The following is a 22,270-nucleotide window of genomic DNA, read 5'->3' on the forward strand; positions in this document are numbered from 1 at the left end:
TGGGATTGCTTATGTCTCGATTACCAGGGAGCGAATCCGCTTGACCTAGCTCTCGATCTGATGTTACTTGTCCTGAACCGCCGCCGTGTCGTCCCTTTATATACAGAGGTCGACGCCCAGCGGCTCTCAGAGTCCCGGCCGGCTCATAAACAGTGTCCGGCTCGGTCTCTCTCTCTATTCTTGCCTTACAGTACAAGTTATATACATAGGGCAGTTTATCTCTACGGGCCTTAAGTCGCCTTTGAGCTTGGGCCCTTAACTGAACCGCCATCTTCAAGTGTCGTTCTGGGCTTCATATCTTGACTCGCCATAGGTATAACCCGGCCCCTCCTGTGCGGATCATACCTAATAGTTATATCCCGACAACAGGTACGACAAAAGAAACGCGTTGGTGATTGGGTGGGAGAGGAAAAAGGCAATCGGGGGGTCGGACGAGACTTGCCTGAGCCCCACGCGTGTGCCCATCCGTGCTCCCGCGTACGTGGCTTGATTTGATTGGAGCAAAATGAGATCCTGGTCCACTCCATTAAAATCAGAAGGAAATGATTAGATTAGAAAGAAAAAAGGAAAAAAGACAGCAGTAGAATGAAGCGGGAGCATGGGAGGAAGCAGGCAAGCACTTTCCCGGGGGTCGCGTCAGAATCCATTCCTTTTCTCTTCCTCCACACGCATCCTTCTCCTCTCCTCTCTCCCCAAATCACCGCCGCCGCCCGCGACTGAACCCGCCCAGCTCCGCCCACCCTACTCTGCCCGCTTCTCCATGACGTTGGTTCCTCTACACCCCGTCGTCTTCGCTCTGCTCTGCCCGTGGCGGCTGCCATGTCCACTCCTGTGACGTGCCGATATGGTGGCGCTGTGGCCGGGTGTGATCTGGAGAACCAGCGGGCGGTGGTGCACGGCCTGGGCGGCGGCGACCTGCGCGACCCCGGTGCTGCACGGACGCCTCCTTCCCCGTCGCATTGATCCAAGGCGGCTCTCTCCTAGCCAACCTCCAGCGACAAGAAGATGGTAGATGGGTCATGGGAGATGGGGCCACTCGACTCAGCCAAGGCATCGGAGGACCAAATCTGGACCGGTGGGTGTGCCTCCTCCGCCCCTTCTCTCGTTGCTCTGCTTTCCCCGTCATTCCTTCTGGCTTCTCGCCTCTTCACACTCCGCTCCTCTTCCTGGCGGCAGAAGCAGTTCACCAGCACGGGCGACAGAGAGATTGGACGAGGAAGCCGAGCCGTTCGCGAGGCTATCGACTCGCCCTTCGCTCGTGGGGCAGAGAATAACCAGGAGGTGGAGCGGTCCACGGCGTCGTCGCCCTCGCCTTCGAGCCATCCATGACGTCGTCGCCATCACCTAGCCACTCACCGCACAGGACGCAGAGATGGGCGAGGAAGCAGCAGCGGCTCGATGATGACAGGAAGCAACAGTTCGCTCATTCCTAGGTATACTCAGATTGTTGCTCCCACTCCCCTTTCTCCCTCCCTCTCTTGATATTTAAGTCTTTTGATGTGTCTTCGATGGGATCTAGCACTGTTGGATCGCGGTGGCTGGCTCGCTGGCCAAGCGGTCGCCACTCTCCTCCTCATCTTCGATGGCGTGAAGAAGATCGATGTTGAGATGGACGCACGCTGCAGGAACATCAGGGATCCTATATAGATTTTTGCTGAATCCATTTTCCTTTTCTTACTTGCGTTTACACCTCCCTTAACCCGACAAACATTTGGCACCTGAAAAATCCCAACACCTTCAGTTTACAGCACCGGGGAACAATTGAAAAATATGTTGAATGACGCGAACAAATAACAATATGCGGGTTTTGATTATCTCCCAAACACATGACCATGTTGTTTATTTCAGGTATGTGAACCCTCTTGTCATCTACACGGATAGCTTTCTGTAATTGTGGCAAGGTGCAGAGATGGTTGTACAGTCGGTTATCCTGTCATTGAAACCATTCATAAGTAAGATACATTTATTTCAGGTCTTGCTTATTATTATTTATGTCTTTCCACATTTTCCTAATTTGCAAAATATGATGCCTTTATCTGGAACATTCAGGGATAACATCTGTCATGTCGTTGAAGCTCCTGCTGAGATACCTGAGAAAATGAAGAAGTTAGCTACCAATGTAGCTGAAAAAAACTATCAAATCATTAGAAGGTGTTGGTGTTTTTGTTGCCGGACTATCTTTAGCAAATGCCAATCCAGTTTGTTCGAACATTTATGCATGTCTTATATAATTGAATCCTCCTATGTTGATGTTGGATCTTTCTCTCATTGATAATTTCACTAGGTTTTATCGAACGAAGTAGCCCCTAGGGCTCACATTAGTGGACACCATATAATCCAGACATGGCACTCTTCACAATACGAGCAACATCTACGTGCTATTCTTGGACTTCCTGTTGGTAACCCTGTAATTAAAGCACCCGCAACCATAATGAACAAAATCCTGGGCTATGATGAGGTATGTATATATTTGATTTTGTGTTGATTTGCCCTCCATGTTTTGCTATGTTAAACATTGATAGTTAGGTCAATATTTGCTTTATTATTTAGTAACTCATTATTTTTGTAGGCCACCATGTTATTATACTGGTTACCAATTGGTACAATGCAATTTGGGATTTTTTTTGGGCCCATTAGCTGATTAAGAGGGCGCTAAATATTTCAGGTGCATCAGTCTATTGGCATGCAAAGGCAGGTTCTGCCCACACACATAGATGTTTGTTGCAGAAAGGTTTTAATTATGCTTATTGCATTCTTGTGCCATTGAGTATTATTTAAAGAATTGTTCTTCCACATATTTGGAAGCAAAGTAAGATGGGTCATATTACAATTGTGGGGCGTTAATTATGTGTTCAGTGTAAAAGCACATTTGGACAAGTACACAAGAATTTGTTGTTAGGGTCTACCGACAAAACATGTAGGTGAGGCCATTCATGTACATCATCTTATCTTGTCCTTTCTTTGTTCTGTTTTCCCCTGATTATGCCTGCAATGGAAGTGCTTATTTAGACAGTGCATATTGGAACAACATTGATCTATTCTGCTTTTCATTTAGACACTGCATCTTTTCCTGTACTTTCTTTGTCCTATTTCCCCCTTCTGTAATGTGAATTTCAAATGGAACAAATAAAATAGTAAATCACCTCCTTGTCAGCAAGAAGTTTCTTGCTGAAAACATTTGGCGACTGATCTGTAACATTAGAAGCCATGTCACTCTTACCATGTTGTGAACAATGCAACATTTCTCTTGCTATTTTGTGTATAAATATTTCATCGGAAAGGATTGTGCAACTATGCCTTATATATCATAACTCTTGGATGCAACTGTTTGCACAACTTTTGTGCGAGGATGTATTACTACTTTGATGAAAATTTACTTGTTGTTTTTTGTGTGCATTGCATTTCAGATCTGACACATAAAGGCACCTTGCCTTGTATCATGCATTCCGCCCCATAGACATGTTCTTTATCAGATCTGATGGTTCTCTGGTGGTTACATGCCGACTGAATCGAATTGGGTTGGATGCTCAGGTTTCTTGTCAACCATTTAATTTTAAGCATTATCTTTCATGTCATAGGCTATTATGTGCCAATCCCTAATAAAGGAATCTGGTCCAGAATTCTGTGGTGTACAATATCTCAAAAACTCTTTGGAATTGGTAGGTAAAAATTGATTTGTTGTGAGCAGAAAGGATCTTGATATGGTGCTTAAAAGCATAACCCCGTCCTTATTGTTCACATACAGATTTTTATATTTATTTTAATCGATTCACTTTCGTCGGCATTTTAGCATGTGTTCCTTTTCATGGCCAGCTTTACCATTTGCTCTAGAAGGTGTTTTTCAACTCGGAAAGAACAAAGGATTTGAGACTGCTTTATCTTTCATGTAATAGTTCAGTTCAACTGTTTATTTTTTCCGTAGTAGTTCATAATCAGTCTGAACAATAGTACATCAGTAAAAATAATAGTAGTTAATTTAAGACTGCTTTTACCTTTCCTGCAATAATTCAAGGTGATTGTTCTTAGTTTTTTTTTTCTGTAGTAGTTAATTTGATGATCTAATTTACAAAAAAGCAAGCACCTCTGTTTGTAGGTTGCAGGTTCCAAGGTGTGATCGTTGTCCATTTGTTTGAGGTCGGGCAACAACGATAATTAGCAGCCCTGTATCCTAACCAGGAGAACATCCCTTCCCCAATATTGGTTTTTAGATTATGTTCAGTTAATTAGAAAAATAGTGTGCTTGCTAAAACATCGCAATTTTCCATGTGAGTCGATATGGAATTAACAAACACTATATGCATCAATGTCTATTTAATGGCCTAAAAACACTGGCATGTTTGGATCTAATTTTTCATCTGTACGTATCAGCGGTGAGCTATTCCCACTTGAGGGTGACTATACATCAGTTGCACATTCATGTGTCTTGTGTTGAGTAAATAGGCAATTTCTCGATTAAATTAATCCACGAGTAAATCACTAGCATGGCATTGACACATATGATCGCATACTGATATTCAATCAAACTAGCACATACTACGCTAATAGCAGAAAGATCTACGTATAACGCTAGCATGGCTAAAACAGAAAACAGTAGGAGCGGGATAAACGAGTTATACCCTCTAGTAGGCCATGCAGAGGCCGCGGCTTTGGTGGCAGCAGCGGCGTCCTCGGCGGCCTTCTTGTCAGCTTCAGCTTTCTCGGCGGCGGCATGTTCGGCGTCGGTGGACATGGTGATGATGAAGGCGACGCGGACGTAGAGGAAGTAGACGATCGGAAGTGAGCAGTCGCGTAATCGCTGCCCAAAAACCTATTCGCCCCTCACCCCGTACAGGAACTAGAAGGGCGTGGTTTCGGAGACCTGCTCTCCCGTCGACCGTGTACGCGGCGGACGGGATGGAGTCACCGGCGGCAGCAGCAGCAAGGGAACGACGGTGGGCGTGTGCGTGGAGCAGATGTGATCTGTTCGTGGCGGCTAGGGTTAGGAGACATCGCACACTTATAGGCGCAGCCGCGTGGAGAGACGTGGGCTCGACCCACGTCCGAGTCCGTGACAGCCCACGATCCGACGTCTCAGATCGTGGCCCAGCTGTCAGAGAACTCTCCGTTAGTGACTGACAAAAATAAGCGCGTAGGTGTAAGCTCGGCTCGGCTCAATCCCGCAACCCGCGGCGCGTCGTGACGAGGCGTGGCGGGCGGCGGAGGAGTGCGCGAGGGCCTCTTCTCTTCTCAAGCTCCAATAGCATGTAGAAGAGAAACCCTTATAAGGAGGTCCAACTCCTCTTTCACTTCCGGGGTGGGACTAAACTTCCCACTACACCTAGTGCCATATAACCCACATGGGCCCTTAGAGATTTTTCAGAAATTGCTACATGGGCCTAGAGCCCATCTCAAATTTCAGCAATCCCCCACCAGATCTCGAGGGCCCATTGTGTCCTCTGTTCCAATTACTGTTTCGATATACCAGTGTTTCAGTGAAGACCTGTTAAGATTGAGCTTCACCTAGAGCAAGTAGCTACACTCCTTCACAACTAAACAATGGACTATGCCTTGAATTGTCAGTTTGGCGTAAAGAAGTTTCACCACATGTCTCATTAGTACTGGGCTGCCGAAGGCTGACCCCTCGGGTGGAGCATATAAGTCACACTCCTGGCCTATTCATGAGCTTACTAGAGATCACCCCAATCTCATAGACTGTGACCAGCAGTCGGACTCATATAGGTGTGTTCCTCCAAAGATCACTCTGTAGGATAGCATCTTGCTTATATAAGCTTCGGAACACATTAAGACAGTAGTCATCCTACCATACAGTATCGAGAGTATTGCATCTCCAACGGAGTGGGTTAGTATAGTTACTCTCCTCAGTTCACCACTGGCTTGTTTTCTCAGGTCCTAATTCACGGGATCTCCGATCACATAGGTTGGGTTACTACCATGGCAACTCATGTGGGTCTCATACCCGTCTCCCTCGATGCATTATCTATCACAACACGTGATAGCCCTTTCGTAAAGGGATCTGCCAGATTCTTAGCCGTATGGACATAGTCCAACGCTACCACTCCGGAGTTTCTTAATTTTATGACAGCTTTTAATCTCATTCTTATGTGTTTGGTGGACTTCATGTTGTCCTTTGAACTCTTCACCTTGGTGATGACAGTCTGATTGTCACAGTTCATAAGGATAGCCGGAACCGGTTTGTCAACCAATGGCAAGTCCATCAAAAGATCTCGAAGCCATCTCGCTTCAACACCAGATGTGTCTAATGCCGTTAATTCTGCTTCCATTGTCGATCTCGTTAAGATCGTTCGCTTGCAAGACTTCCAGGAAACAGCGCCACCTCCAAGAGTAAACATATACCCAGTTGTGGCCTTCATCTCATCAGCATCAGAGATCCAATTTGCATCACTATACCCTTCAAGTACCGACGGGTCTCCGGTATAGTGAAGTCCATAGTTCATAGTACCTTTCAGATAGCGCATGACTCGTTCAACAGCATGCCAATGTACATCACCCGGTTTGGAAACAAACCGGCTCAGTTTGCTCACAGCAAACGCGATGTCGGGCCTCGTTGCGCTCGCTAGGTACATCAGTGAACCAATGATTTGAGAGTATCTCAACTGATCTATAGCCGTGCCTTTGGACTTTCGAATCAACACGCTAGGATCATATGGTGTTTGAGATGGTGTGCAATCCGAATATCCAAAACGACTCAACACCTTCTCAACATAGTGGGATTGCAGAAGTGTAATCCCACCCTCATTATCTCTCAGTAGCTTGATGTTCAAGATAACATCAGCCACACCAAGGTCTTTCATCTCAAAGTTCTAAGACAAAAACGACTTGACCTCCTCAATGACTTTGAGGTTGGTTCCGAATATCAGTATGTCATCAACATACAAGCACAGTATAACTCCTTCGCCCCCACCATGGCGATAGTATACACATTTGTCAGCCTCATTAACAACGAAACCAACAGATGTCAGAGTTGTATTAAACTTATCATGCCATTGCTTAGGTGCTTGCTTCAGGCCATATAAAGATTTCAGCAACCTACACACCTTTCTTTTCTGACCATCTATCACAAAGCCATCTGGCTGTTGCATGTAGATTTCCTCTTTTAGCTCTCCATTCAGAAAAGCCGTCTTAACATCCATCTGGTGGACGAGAAGACCATGCGAGGCTGCCAACGAGAGTAATACTCGAATGATGGTCAGTCTAGCTACAGGTGAATAAGTGTCGAAGTAATCTTCCTCTTCTTTCTGATCATAGCCCTTGGCCACAAGCCTAGCCTTGTACTTTTCAATCGTACCATCGGGCCTAAGCTTCTTCTTGAACACCCACTTACATCCTAATGGTTTGCAACCATAGGGACGTTCAGTGATCTCCCATGTCCCGTTAGCCATGATGGAATCCATCTCATTATGGACCGCATCCTTCCAGTAGTCAGCTTCTGAAGAGGCATACGCTTCTGAAATAGAAGTGGGAGTATCATCCACGAGGTACACGAAGAAATCATCACCAAAGGTCTTTGCAGTCCTTTGTCTCTTGCCCCTACCAAGGGTTTCCTCGTCATCCTCCTCAGGATTTTCATCATGTGTTTGTTCATAATATTCCATAGGGATGGCAGGTTCAGGAGTCTCCTCAGATTCCTGTCTAGGAGTGCTTTGCATATCTCTCATAGGAAAAGTATCCTCGAAGAATGTAGCATCCTTAGACTCCATAATTGTACCGACCTTCTTGTCAGGTACCTCAGATTTCACTACTAGAAATCTATAGCCAACGCTGTTCTTAGCGTAGCCCAAATTAACGCAGTCCACAGTCTTGGGTCCAAGCTTACGCTTTTTGGGGATCGGCACATTGACTTTCCCCAGACAGCCCCAAGTGCGCAAGTACGAGAGTGTTGTCCTCCTCTTTGCCCATTTCTCATAGGGAGTGATCTCATTATCCTTTGTCGGAACTTTATTCAGGACATGACATGCCGTCAATATAGCCTCCCCCCACCATGCCTTGGATAAACCCGATGTATCTAACATGGCGTTAACCAAATCAGTTAGAGTACGGTTTTTCCGCTCGGCAACCCCGTTTGACTGGGGTGAATAGGGAGGCGTCCTCTCATGAATAATGCCGTGTTCCGCACAGAAGGAATCAAACTCACTCGAGAAGTACTCTCCACCACGATCTGACCGGACTCGTTTAATTTTCTTTTTAAGTTGATTCTCAACTTCTGCCTTATAGATTTTAAAGTAGTGTAGAGCCTCATCTTTAGTATTTAACAGGTACCCATAGCAATATCTAGAGGAATCATCTATCAATGTCATGAAGTATTTCTTTCCACCTTTAGTCAACACACCATTCATCTCACAAAGATCAGAATGTATGAGTTCTAATGGTGCCAAGTGTCTCTCCTCCGCGGCCTTGTGAGGCTGCGAGGTTGCTTAGCTTGCACACATGAAAGGCACCTAGAGCCTTTGGCTAAAGTAAAACTCGGGATTAAATCCAACTTGGCTAGCCGCGTCATAACACCGAAACTAATGTGACAAAGACGTGAATGCCAAACTTCAGATTCATTAACATTCGAATGAACATGGTTCACGACTTTATTACAAAAATCTGCGAGGGAAAGGCGGAACATCCCTCCGCTCTCATAACCTTTTCCAACAAAGAGTCCATATTTCGTAACAACTAATTTATTAGACTCGAAAACCAACTTAAACCCTTCTCTACATAGAAGGGAGCCACTAACGAGGTTCTTCTTGATGGCGGGGACATGCTGCACGTTCTTCAGCTGCACGATCCTTCCCGAAGTAAACTTCAGATCGACCGTGCCAACACCATGAACAGAAGCACTCGCGCCATTTCCCATCAATACGGACCCGTGGCCTGTGACCTGGTAAGAAGTGAACAATGACATGTCAGCACACACATGTACACCTACACCTGTGTCCACCCACCAATCGGTGGGCTGAAACACTGAAAAAACAGTAAATAAATTACCGTACCCAGGTGCACCATTCTCATTGTTGTCCACAATCATGTTGACGGACTTGGAGTCCTGTCCTGACTTCTTGTACTTGTTTGGGCACTTGTTGGCCCAATGTTCAACCGAACCACAAGTGAAGCAGCCCTCGTCCTTCTTGTTCTTCTTGAAGGTCTTCTTACCCTTCTTCTTAAAGTCGGTATTGTGTTGGACACCGTTCTTTCCCTTGGGCTTGTGGGAGTTGAAGTTCTTCTGGTTCACCATGTTGGCGACAGAAGTCCCTTCGGCCCCTTTTCCGTGCGAGTCCTTTGCCCTTGAATTCTGCTCAACACTCAGATGGCCAATGACATCCTCCACAGAGAATTCACGCCTCTGATGTTTCAGAGTGGTGGCAAAGTTCCTCCAGGAATTAGGGAGCTTAGCGATTATGCAGCCCGCGACAAACTTGCCCGGTAACTCGCACTTAAGAAGTTCAAGCTCCTTAACAATGCATATTATCTCATGAGCTGCTCCAATACAGGACGGTTTTCAACCATCTTGTAATCATGGAACTGCTCTATAATATACATCTCGCTTCCGGCGTCGGCTGCCCCGAACTTAGATTCGAGCGCCTCCCACAAGTCCTTGACGACATGCACATGTAAATATGCGTCGACCAGTTTATCTCCGATCACGCTAAGAACTGCTCCGAGAAACACAACGGTAGCCTCCTTGAACGCCTTCTCCTGTTCAGGAGCAATCGTTCCCGTGGAGACACCGGTGACCCAGAACACGTTCATAGCCGTGAGCCATAACGTGGTCTTAGTCTGCCAACGCTTAAAGTATGTACCGGTAAACTTATCCGGTTTCAGTGCAGCGGCAAAGCCACTTGCCGAAAAATTCCTACACATAATAGGTTTTTGAATTGTTGAGTAAATAGGCAATTTCTCGATTAAATTAATCCACGAGTAAATCACTAGCATGGCATTGACACATATGATCGCATACTGATATTCAATCAAACTAGCACATACTACGCTAATAGCAGAAAGATCTACGTATAACGCTAGCATGGCTAAAACAGAAAACAGTAGGAGCGGGATAAACGAGTTATACCCTCCAGTAGGCCATGCAGAGGCCGCGGCTTTGGTGGCAGCAGCGGCGTCCTCGGCGGCCTTCTTGTCAGCTTCAGCTTTCTCGGCGGCAGCACGTTCGGCGTCGGTGGACATGGTGATGATGAAGGCGACGCGGACGTAGAGGAAGTAGACGATCGGAAGTGAGCAGTCGCGTAATCGCTGCCCAAAAACCTATTCGCCCCTCACCCCGTACAGGAACCAGAAGGGCGTGGTTTCGGAGACCTGCTCTCCCGTCGACCGTGTACGCGGCGGACGGGATGGAGTCACCGGCGGCAACAGCAGCAAGGGAACGACGGTGGGCGTGTGCGTGGAGCAGATGTGATCTGTTCGTGGCGGCTAGGGTTAGGAGACACCGCACACTTACAAAAATAAGCGCGTAGGTGTAAGCTCGGCTCAATCCCGCAACCCGCGGCGCGTCGTGACGAGGCGTGGCGTGGCGGGCGGCGGAGGAGGAGTGCGCGAGGGCCTCTTCTCTTCTCAAGCTCCAATAGCATGTAGAAGAGAAACCCTTATAAGGAGGTCCAACTCCTCTTTCACTTCCGGGGTGGGACTAAACTTCCCACTACACCTAGTGCCATATAACCCACATGGGCCCTTAGAGATTTTTCAGAAATTGCTACATGGGCCTAGAGCCCATCTCAAATTTCAGCATCTTGTGCTTCTTGTTTGAATTGTATAAAATCTAGAGCCACCTTACAAAATTGTTCTGATTACTATGACCTATAAAATCTAGAGCTAGCTTATAAAACTATTTTGAAAATAGCTTTGGGCCTTCACATGAGGGAGTAATAGGACACTTTATATTCCTATTTTATTTTTTCTGTATATGTACACTGTTTTCAGAATCTATTCGTTTGCTGGTTGCTGCTGAACCTACTTTCCTTTACGTCCCTTGCTTCCCCAATTACATCATATTCGGCTTTAACTTCGCTGAATTAACTCTGATTAATTTTCAGTTGGACAGTTACATTGGAATAGATTCAGCAGCAAATAGATTCTGAAAACAGAACTACATCATGTTTGTGACATCAACATTTTTGCCATGCTAACTGGTTAGTTTAACTTGTTACAGATTGCATTTTATATATTTCTATGTATGCTTCTTTTAACTAACAAACCCGTCTACTGGTATATCGGTAACTATATCTTTTTAACATTCTTTTGGGACAATGAATCATATTCACCTATTCAGTTGTCCATGATCCATTACAGGAATCACCTTTAAGGTAATCTGTTCATTGTGCATTTTTGGTGAGACTTGCATGCGGGCCATGGGAGGAGCACATGAGAGGCAAAGGCGGCAGCGGTAGCGATTTCGATCTGTGGTACGCCTCCCTACTGAAGCTGGCAGCGTGATCCGTCCGTGCCACAAGACGTCAACTTCCTGACCGTGCTACTGCACCAAGACTTACCCATTCGTATCCCCTTTGGCTTGCCACTAGACTCTCGCTGTCAGGCCAAGAAAGAGGGCGACAGAGAGGGCTCAGCCTCGGTCGTCCGGCAATCACTTAGGATACGTATGTCTCCTCGGTCTATTTCTAGGAATCCTGTATTCTCCAATAATCGTTTACAAATCTGTGAGAACAAGTGATGGGAGGTTGCGAACCAACCTGTGGTTGAGATGGTTAGGTGGACAGTGGTATCACCAACCCATCAGGGTTCAAATCTTGGTGCTCGCATTATTCCTGGATTTATTTCAGGATTTCCGGCGATGCGCTTTCAGTGGGAGGAGACGTTCCCATCGACGACGAGGCGCCTACGGTGGCTTCGTAAATCTCAAGATGATATGCCGGCTCGGTCTCTCGGAGGTGCTCATAGGGGTAGGGTGCAGTGGCGAGTTCATCAGGTAGGCTTCGATAGGCTTGAGCCTACCCTCCAAATTCGCGGAATTTTTTTTACTACTAGGCTTCAAAATATTTCTTAGGCCTAGCCCAGAAGAAACGGTCCAGGAGGCAGCCCATCTAAGAATCGGTGACTAACCTAGCCTCCCGCACGCTCGCACGCGCACGAAGCACATCAGGCGCACGAGCAGCGGGCTCCCAATAACCTAGCCGCCGGCCGCCAGACGCCACCTCCTAGTCTGGCGCCGCCTCCCCACCTCCTCGTCGTGCGATACGTCCTCGCCGGGCGCCGCCTCCCCGCTTCCTCGCCGTGCGTTGCGTCCTCGCCGGACGTCGCCTCCCCGCTTCCTCGCCGTGCGCCGCGTACTCGCCGGGCGCCGCCTCCCCGCCAGACTGCCGCCTGCCGGGGAGCTCGTCGCCCACGACGCCCAGGGCTCTCTGCAGGTCGCCGGATCCGCCGCCTCCCCACTGGACGCCGGACGCCGTCTCCACTCTCCAGTCTCCAGAGTCCCAGTCCAGAGCAGTTCGAACTTCAAAGTAGGTTGTCTGCAGTCTCTCTCTGACTCTGTTTGATTCTTCTTAGTTTAGTTGATAGCAGTTGCTAGTTTAGTTAATTCTAGTCAGTACCTAGTTTGGTTCTAGTCAGTACTAGTTCTAGTAACAATTAATTCATGAACTAATTTATGTCCTTGTTTATTTTTTTTAGAAATGAAGAGAAAGAGGACCCTGCATAGTTGGTTTGCAAGTAGTTCAAATACACTTCCTATAGTTTCAAAATTTGGTTCAAAATTTGATAATTTCTAAAAAATCAAGAAAAATTCTGGTATATAGTACGTGTTTCCAGGGAAAGTTTCAGTTTATTTGTACAAAAGGACTAGGAGATAAGCAGCTTTTTCTTCAAAAGAGCGTTCGATTTTCTCGGCTTAAACTTTGAGCCCACCCTCCGTTTTTTCTCTAGATTCGCCACTGGTAGGGTGTGTGTGTGTTCATAGGGGTGAGTGTATGCGCATGTATATGAGCGCTTGTGTCTGTATTGATGCTCAAAAAAAGTGATGGGAGGTTAATTCTAAAGTATATATGTTAAGCTCCAATATATTACGCTCATCAAATCCTTGAAGTATACTTTATTCTCCTATCATCACTTGTTGAATTCCTTTCTCTTACTTTTTACGCCACCTCCTCCCAATCCTTTTAAGTATCCATGTGCTAAACAGAAAAAAGAAAAAATAGGTGAAAGGGTTGCCTCCTACCTAGCACCGCCTGACCTTCCTCTCAGGAGGCGCACCAAGGGTGCGCCCCAACCACTAGTGACTTGTCAATAGTGACCTCACTCCAAGCTGGCAAATTGTCGATGCAATGTAGGTGCCAAATAAGTGTTGGTGTCATACCACAGTGCACTGACACAAAGCATAGAAGAAGAATGGCATATTAACATTTCATTGTTGTACCAAAGAACAGACCATATCTTCACTGCTAAGATTAATGCGGTAGTAGCACTACAATGACTTGTCAATAGTGACCTCGCTCCAGAATGAGAGCAATTACAATCGGTTAAAACCAGGAGTTCCCGAACTTCATTCACAATTTTGCATCATCCTCGTGGACCAGACCGGCGCAACCGCCGCTGCGGGACATCCCTGATCCACCGCACGAGGATCAGGACGTCGAGGTGGATGTGGTTGCTGTCGCCGAAGCCTTAGAAAAGGACGGGGTGCCACCGCCTTGAAGCGAGGGGATCGAAGGTCGGGGAGGCCTGTCATCTAGGATCCAGGACCAGCGCAGAGGCAGCAGCGGTGCGCCCAAGCTCGGTCACACCACTGCGGGGCGGAGGGTCGGCAAGGGCCAAGCGGCGGGAGGACGGCGGCGGGGGTGGAGATGGAGACGCACGAGACGGGCACTGGATAAGATAGAACAAATGGTCGCGGATCAAATTTCCTACAAATGCAGGGGTTCTTTTGCAAAGACAAAACATTTTCTCAGGTCCACTTAAAAAGGTATCACAGGTTCAATAAACAAGAAATATAAGGATTGTTTTGTAAAAACGCCGTGACGGTGACCCGACTGAGTCAGTCCGTGCTTTATTATTAGGGAAAGATTTGGCTACACACTGTTCTCTCTCTCAGCTCATCCATACATTTGTTTTTTAATCCATTGCATGGACCATCACCTCGGGCTTCAGCCAAAAACTCCGTGTGGATTGTTTAAGCGGAAGATCAACTTGTATTGATTGGTAGAAAGAGTACAACTTATATATGACTGGAAGAGATGCGTCGAACAGACTCGACGGTTCAAACAGTCATATCCTAGGTCGGTTGCTAATTACAGGGATGCAGCGGTTGGAAAGAGAGACACGTCCCTTGCTATGCAACCGTACAGTGTTTAGGCAAAAGTAGATTCCCTATTAATTAAACATAATTAATTAATTCTAACACTCCCCCTAATCTACGCTTGTCCATGTAGAATCTTCATATGCTTGTCCAGGTATGATCAGCATCTCCAAGGTTGTCCATCATAGTATCACCACCTCGAAAAGATCCTTCTTCAAAAATTCTTCAATAGGATTCTTGATGAGAACCTGAACATAAACTCACAAAGAGAACGAGTGCAATATGATGTTTTTAATCAGGAATAGTTCAGGGAGAAACTCCCCCTGATACTTGCAAGTCCCGAAGTCGTCGCATACCAATTCCATGAACATATTTATGGAATGTAGTATTTGGTAGAGACTTGGTAAATAAATCAGCAAGGTTTTCACATGATTTAACTTGCAAGATGTTTATTTCCCCACTTTTCAGAAGTTCATGGGGAAAAAACCATTTAGGAGAAATATGCTTAGTGATATTACTCTTGATGTATCATGTTTGCATCTGTGCAACACAAGCTGCATTATCTTCGTAGATAATGGTAGGTGATTCAATAGAACCAATTCCACATAACTGTTGTATGTGGTTTATCATTCTGCGAAGCCACACATTCGCGTGATGCCTCAAATAATGAAATAATTTCAGAATGATTGGTAGATGTTGCCACCAGAGTCTGTTTAGAAGACTTCCATGATATAGCAGTTCCACCATGTAGGAACACAAAGCCGGACTGTGATCTGGCATTATGGGGATCAGATAAATAGCCAGCATCTGCGTATCCAATCATATTAGAGTCCTGATTTCTTTGGAACTGAAAAAATAGGCCAAGATCCTTTGTGTCTTGGAGATATCGAAAGATATTCTTGACTCCAGACCAATGACGTTTAGTGGGAGCTGCGCTATGTCTAGCAAGTAGATTCACTGCAAATGCGAGGTCAGGTCTCGTGCAATTTGCAAGATACATGAGCGCTCCAACAGCACTTAGATATGGAACCTCGGGTCCCAATATTTCTTCTCCATCATCCCTTGGCCTAAACGGATCTTTCTCTACGTCTAGAGAATGAACCATCATGGGAGTTTTAGATGGGTAGGATTTGTCCATATTGAATTTCTCCAATATTTTCTGGATATAGGCAGCTTGGTGTACCATGATTCCTGAGGGAAGGTGCTCAAGTTGAATACTTAAGCAAAATTTGGTTTTACCCAAATCCTTCATCTCAAATTCCATCTTTAGGTGATTGCGTGCTTCATCAATATCTTGTGTATTGCCAATGATGTTGAGGTCATCGACGTACACTGAAATGATACAAAATCCTGTAGAGGACTTTTTGATAAAGACACATGGGCAATCACTACTATTGGAGTAACCCTTATGAAGAAGAAACTCACTAAGTCGGTTGTACCACATCCGTCCCGACTGTCTTAAGTCATATAATGACTTATTCAGTTTTACACAATACATGTTACGTCTTGCGCTTGTATTTGGGATAGAGATTCCGTCATGAACCTTCATATACATGTCCGAATCTAGTGACCCATAAAGATATGCGGTCAGGACATCCATCAACTGCATAGATAGATGATTTTGCACTGCCAAAGATATAAGGTATCGGAAAGTGGTTCCACTCATTACAGGAGAATATGTCTCATTGAAATCAATGCCGGGTCTCTGCGTGAACCCTTGTGCTATGAGCCTTGCTTTGTATCTCACCACCTCATTGTTCTCATTCCGTTTTCGGAGAAAAAACCCATTTGTATCCCACAGGAAAAACATTGGGAGGTGTCGGTATTGCTTCAGTGAATACCTTTCTTTTGTTAAGCGAGGCAATTTCTGCTTGCGTCCTTCCATTTAGGCCAGTCGGAGCGCTTTTGGCACTCAACGATGGCCTTTGGATCATGATCAGTGAGAAGGATATCTGCAATTTTTTCAGCAAAATAAATGTCGACAGTCGTAGACTTACGATCGGAAGATTCTCCAGAATCGATATAGTTGATGGAAATTTCCTGCAGCCCTAGTGACTCTTCGTGATTTCCCAATACGCATGAATCTGGGTGTTCCGATGGCCCAGCCAGTGTGTGCAAACTGAAGCTGGGTTGTGGAGGTTGCCCTTCCACTGGGTGTATACTACCCATGAGGTGTTTGTCAACGTTGAGCTGACTTGCATTTACTGACTCTGAGGTTTTTCTCCTCGATTTCCTTTGTTGCTTGCTGGAAGCTTGTTCCAGGTCAGAGGCCGTACTACTCCCCCTCTTTTTAGGAACAGGGAGTTGAGTGGTTTTTATTGGTACCTCCACTCTTTCAGGCGCATTTCTGGCCGGGTTTAAGGACTTTGTAACACCTTTTAGATCAGTAAATGAATCTGGCAGGTTATTTGCAAGATGTTGCAAATTAATGGTTTTCCGAACTTGGAGTTCGGTCTCTTGTGTATGTGGATCAGAGGACGAAATGGCTTGAGCATTCCAATCAATTTCCAGGCATTCTTTCTGGTACTTGAAGTCCCCCCCTAATGCCGGAAAGTGTTCCTCATTAAATATACAATCAGCATGACGGGCTGTGAACAGGTCCCCAGTAAGGGGTTCCAGGTACTTAATAATTGATGGTGATTTGTACCCCACATAGATCCCCAGTTTCCTATGTGGGCCCATGGATGTCCGCTGTGGTGGTGAGATCGGGATGTATGCAGCACATCCAAACTTACACAGATGGGAAATGCTAGGAGGATTTCCACGTACCAATTGCAGAGGGGAAGTACTGTGATATGCAGTAGGCCTCAATTGTATCAAGTCACCAGCGTGTAGAATCGCATGACCCCAACAAGAGGTTGGCAAGTTGCAATTCATTAACAAAGGTCTTGCAATGAGTTTGATCCTTTTAATCAATGATTCAGCCAAACCATTTTGTGTATGGACATATGGAACGGAGTGCTGAACTTCAATCCCCTGGGCCATGCAATTATCATTGAAAGCACGTGAGAAGAATTCTACGGCGTTGTCCATGCGAATTGTCTTAATTCGACTTTCTAGATAATGGGCTTGTAACTTAATGACTTGCCTCATTATCTTGGCAAATGCATGGTTTCGTGTGGATAGAAGACACACGTGTGACCACGTGTGGATGCATCAATTAGAACCATGAAGTACCGGAAAGGTCCAGATAATGGTTGGATGGGACCACAAATGTCTCCTTGAATGCGTTCAAGAAATTGAAGTGGTTCAGCTTGTACTTTGAGGTGAGAGGGTCTCAAAATTAGCTTTCCCGTGGCACAAGATGTGCACACAAAGTTTGAAGATTGAGGAAATTTTGACTCAAGCAAATTATGACCAATGGAATTGCTGGTAATTTTTCTCATCATCCCGATCCCAGGATGGCCTAGGCGATCATGCCAGGTTTGAAATGCGTCAACATTTTGAAAAACTACTTTGTATGCAACATGTTCTACGGGTTTGATGTACGTATAGTACAAACCAGACGATAGAGAAGGAATTTTTTCATGTACCTGCTTGCCATATCCGTGATCTTTGGTGAAGAGTAGATACTCCTCTTTGTTGTCTTCACGGGTTTCAATGTGAAAGCCATTTTTACGGATATCTCGATAACTGATCAGGGTACGTGATGAGTCGGGATACAACAAAGCATCCTCAATTATCACTTGTGTACCGCCTGGGAGGGTAAATATGGCACGTCCAGTGCCAACGATTACCGTATCACGTCCAGCGCGTTAGAATATCTCCATTCATCTTTTTCAGAGTTTGAAAATATTTCATCTCCCTCAGTATGGAGTTTGTGGTTGCACTATCCACAAGGCATAATTCCTCTTCCATCGGATTGTCCCCGTAGAGAACTATATATAAGACAAAGAACTTTCAATAAGAAAATCTCATGTAAATACATAGAATACAATCTTATTTATATCAAATATGTTGGTACAATTACAATCTTATTATATCAAATGTGCTGATACAATATAAAGAGAACAACAATACTTATGTTCTTATTACAACATCACAAATGGACATAGCTAAATAGATCACTAAGGTGATTGTGGGACTAGTCGAAGTCTCCAAACGTGTCGTTTGAGGTATACTCAATCATCATGTTCTCCGTGTCAGCAAGGTCCTCTGGCTGATGGAACTCGATGGTGTTGCTCGGTTCAGGAGGAACGTCATGCGAACTACCGGCTCCATTGGCGCTGTCCGGATGAAGGTTGAAGTTGGCTTCAAACCTCTTCCCTTGAGGTGCTTTGCGTCCCTGAGATTGCTGGTACAACATAACCAGATGTTTTGGGATCTTGCACTTGTCGGTGGGGTGCGTGTAGCATCCACACTTGTTGCAAAGTAGAGATTTATCATGCTTGGGCTTTGCAGTGCCTTTTCCCTTGTCTGAGTTCCTAGACCTCCTATTCCTAATGCGCTTTCGCTTGTTCTGGAAATTTGATTGATTGCCCCTAAAGGCACCATCAAACTTCTGTCTATTCGCGACATTCATAAGAACTTCGGGTAGAGGTTGTGCCCCAACTGGGCGTTGAGAGCCATTCTTAGCGAGTAGCTCATCATGCTTTTCAGCCTGAAGTAACATATGAATAAGCTCGGAATAGACAGTATAGTTGCGAGCACGGTATTGCTGCTGGAGGATCCTGTCTGAAGGGAGCATAGTAGATAAAGTTTTCTCTATTTTCTCCGCATCAGTAGGTTCCTTCCCGCAAAAGCGTAGTTTGGAACTTATCTTATGAACCTTGTGGTTGTACTCACTGATGGACTTGAAATCCTGAAGACGAAGGTGAGTCCAATCATGGAGCGCTTCTGGCAGGACAACTGCCTTCTGCTGTTCATATCTCGTTTTAAGGGCTAGAAACAAAGTACTGGGAGATTCCTCCTCTAAGTACTCAGACTTTAGATCTGGGTGAATATGGTGCCTTATAATGTATAAAGTTGCATAGTTTTGCTGTTCAGTTAGCGGCGTGGTTCCGACCGGTAGAGGAGTCTCCGGATCCTGGATTGCACGTGCTATCCCACGGGAAGCAAGGCTGATCTTGACGTCCATGGCCCATGTAGGGTAGTTGTGGCCATTGAGGACAAGCTCCTCAAATTCTTTTGCGGTCATCGTGTTGGAAATATGCCCTAGAGGCAATAATAAAATGGTTATTATTATATTTCCTTGTTCATGATAATTGTCTGTTGTTCATGCTATAATTGTATTAACTGAAAACCGTAATACATGTGTGAATACATAGACCACAACATGTCCCTAGTAAGCCTCTAGTTGACTAGCTCGTTGATCAATAGATGGTTATGGTTTCCTGACCATGGACATTGGATGTCATTGATAACGGGATCACATCATTAGGAGAATGATGTGATGGACAAGACCCAATCCTAAGCATAGCACAAGATCGTGTAGTTCGTTTGCTAAGAGCTTTTCTAATGTCAAGTATCGTTTCCTTAGACCATGAGATTGTGCAACTCCCGGATACCGTAGGAATGCTTTGGGTGTACCAAACGTCACAACGTAACTGGGTGGCTATAAAGGTGCACTACAGGTATCTCCGAAAGTGTCTTTTGGGTTGGCACGAATCGAGACTGGGATTTGTCACTCCGTATGACGGAGAGGTATCTCTGGGCCCACTCGGTAATGCATCATCATAATGAGCTCAATGTGACTAAGGAGTTAGCCACGGGATCATGCATTACGGAACGAGTAAAGAGACTTGCCGGTAACGAGATTGAACGAGGTATTGGGATACCGACGATCGAATCTCGGGCAAGTAACATATTGATTGACAAAGGGAATTGTATACGGGATTGATTGAATCCTCGACATCGTGGTTCATCTGATGAGATCATCGAGGAGCATGTGGGAGCCAACATGGGTATCCAGATCCCGCTGTTGGTTATTGACCGGAGAGTCGTCTCGGTCATGTCTGCGTGTCTCCCGAACCCGTAGGGTCTACACACTTAAGGTTCGGTGACGCTAGGGTTATAGAGATATTAGTATGCGGTAACCCGAAAGTTGTTCGGAGTCCCAGGTGAGATCCCGGACGTCACGAGGAGTTCCGGAATGGTCCGGAGGTAAAGATTTATATATGGGAAGTCTTGTTTTGGTCGCCGGAAAAGTTTCGCGCATTATCGGTATTGTACCGGGAGTGCCGAAAGGGGTCCGTGGGTCTACCTGCCCCGGGGGGCCACATGGGCTGTAGGGGTGTGCGCCTTGGCCTATATGGGCCAAGGGCACCAGCCCCAAGAGGCTCATGCGCCAAGAGATAAGGGAAAGGGAGAGTCCTAAAGGGGGAAGGCACCTCCTAGGTGCCTTGGGGAGGATGGACTCCTCCCTGGCCGCACCCTTCCTTGGAGGAAGGGCCAAGGCTGCCCCCCCCTCTCCCTTGCCCCTATATATATGTGGGGAAGGGGAGGGCAGCCATACCCTAAGCCCTGGCGCCTCCCTCTCCCTCCCGTGACACATCTCCCTCCTCCCGTAGCGCTTGGTGAAACCCTGTTGGAATCCCGCTACTTCCACCACCACGCCGTCGTGCTGCTGGATCTCCATCAACCTCTCCTTCCCCCTTGCTGGATCAAGAAGGAGGAGACGTCGTTGCTCCGTACGTGTGTTGAACGCGGAAGTGCCGTCCGTTCGGCGCTAGGATCATCGGTGATTTGGATCACGACGAGTACGACTCCATCAACTCCGTTCTCTTGAACGCTTCCGCTCGCGATCTACAAGGGTATGTAGATGCACTCATCTCTCTCGTTGCTAGATGACTCCATAGATTGATCTTGATGATGCGTAGAAAATTTTGAATTATTGCTACATTTCCCAACACATCGTTTACCTACATGGATGAACCAGAGATAATTAATTTATGGCGGGTAAATTAAAAACCATCATGGTTGTATTGTAATAATGGTGCAAATTTTGATAGTCAAGTGGAGAACTTGAATAATGTAGACCTCCATTGATTAAACATAACACGTCGAAGATCGCGTAGATCTCATAGTAATAGGCTACATAATCTGACAATGTCAGTAGATGCGCTCGCTTCTATTACCTTGTGTATGTTATCAATTTAAATATAAGGAAGTGCACATTCAAGGTAATCATTTGTCGAACTGACAAAATGTAGACCGTGATTCCAAATATAATGAGGGAGGCGTGTATCAAAAATTTGCAAGTTTTGTTGTACGAGAGAAATTAATCTCAATCGTTGGAACATGTTCTAGAAATTTTTTTCTATGTGGTAAACACATTGAACATGTCATTTCCAGATAATGCTGGTTCTTTATTTACATTATCAAATATATTACACAATGTAAACATACGCCTACAAATATTTACACAAGTACTAAAAATAGAGTAAATCTAGATACCAGACTAGAATGTACGTGTACATAGGCTAAACAGTACTAAAACAGTGATAGATTACTGCTACAACTACTGTTAAAAGAATTGAACAGAAGAAAATCCAGAAAAAGAATTCTACGAATTCGGCCCGTAGCCAGGGGCGATCTAGGCCAGACCCACAGCCCAAGTGGAGAGGGGGCGGTTGGTGGCCTTTTAACCAGGCGGATTAGGGGAGCGATCCCCCAATCCTTCTGACCAAATCCACGCCTGGGTGCCGCCGCCGCATACGGGCGGCTCGCTGGCGCGCCTCCATCTTCCTCGGATGAGGAGACGTCGATGGCGCCTGCAGCGGCGCCGTTGGGTAGATCGGGGGCGAGACCGGAGCGACGACTAGGGCGGCGGTCGATGGCGGCGATGGCGCGACCGAAGAGGCGGCGGCGTCCCTCCATGCTCGCGGAGTCCTGGCGGTGCGGTCGGGCGACCGTGCGCGGGGACGGTGGTGCCTCGTCGGCGCTGCGACACGGGCCGGCGTCCGCGTCTCCAGGCTGCGCGACCGGCGTCGGGCCAGCGGCTTGGGTCGTCCCTCCGGCGCCGTTTGGGAACGGCACGAAGACGAAGAAGCCGGGCTCGTCGACCGGTGCTGG

The 22,270-nt window shown here is 46.2% G+C and overlaps 1 protein-coding gene and 2 long non-coding RNA genes across 5 annotated transcripts; 2 read left to right on the forward strand and 1 right to left on the reverse strand.

The window, feature by feature from the left end:
- Nucleotides 1–614: 614 nt before the first annotated feature.
- LOC109758545 (uncharacterized) lies at nt 615–11,698 on the forward strand. 3 transcript variants are annotated; one of them, XR_012202011.1, is made up of 10 exons: nt 615–1,075; nt 1,177–1,433; nt 1,849–1,952; nt 2,050–2,151; nt 2,285–2,458; nt 2,570–2,691; nt 3,408–3,531; nt 4,094–4,440; nt 9,894–11,141; nt 11,302–11,698. It is a non-coding gene; the product is annotated as an uncharacterized lncRNA (long non-coding RNA). The 3 variants fall into 3 exon arrangements; XR_012202009.1 differs by lacking the exons at nt 9,894–11,141; nt 11,302–11,698 and having other exon boundaries at nt 2,666–2,921; nt 4,094–4,326; XR_012202010.1 differs by lacking the exons at nt 9,894–11,141; nt 11,302–11,698 and having other exon boundaries at nt 646–1,075; nt 1,520–1,952; nt 2,666–2,921; nt 4,094–4,326.
- Nucleotides 11,699–12,093: 395 nt separating this feature from the next.
- LOC120975009 (uncharacterized) lies at nt 12,094–12,756 on the forward strand. The gene is made up of 2 exons (XR_005770805.3): nt 12,094–12,467; nt 12,637–12,756. It is a non-coding gene; the product is annotated as an uncharacterized lncRNA (long non-coding RNA).
- A 5,585-nt stretch (nt 12,757–18,341) lies between these two features.
- On the reverse strand, nt 18,342–19,394 carry LOC109758550 (uncharacterized). The gene has a single exon (XM_020317406.1). It carries the CDS (start codon nt 19,392–19,394, stop codon nt 18,342–18,344), a length of 1,053 nt encoding a protein of 350 aa, XP_020172995.1.
- Nucleotides 19,395–22,270: the final 2,876 nt, after the last annotated feature.

Source organism: Aegilops tauschii, chromosome 2 (assembly GCF_002575655.3).
Source record: "Aegilops tauschii subsp. strangulata cultivar AL8/78 chromosome 2, Aet v6.0, whole genome shotgun sequence".
NCBI classification, from domain to species: Eukaryota; Viridiplantae; Streptophyta; class Magnoliopsida; order Poales; family Poaceae; genus Aegilops; species Aegilops tauschii.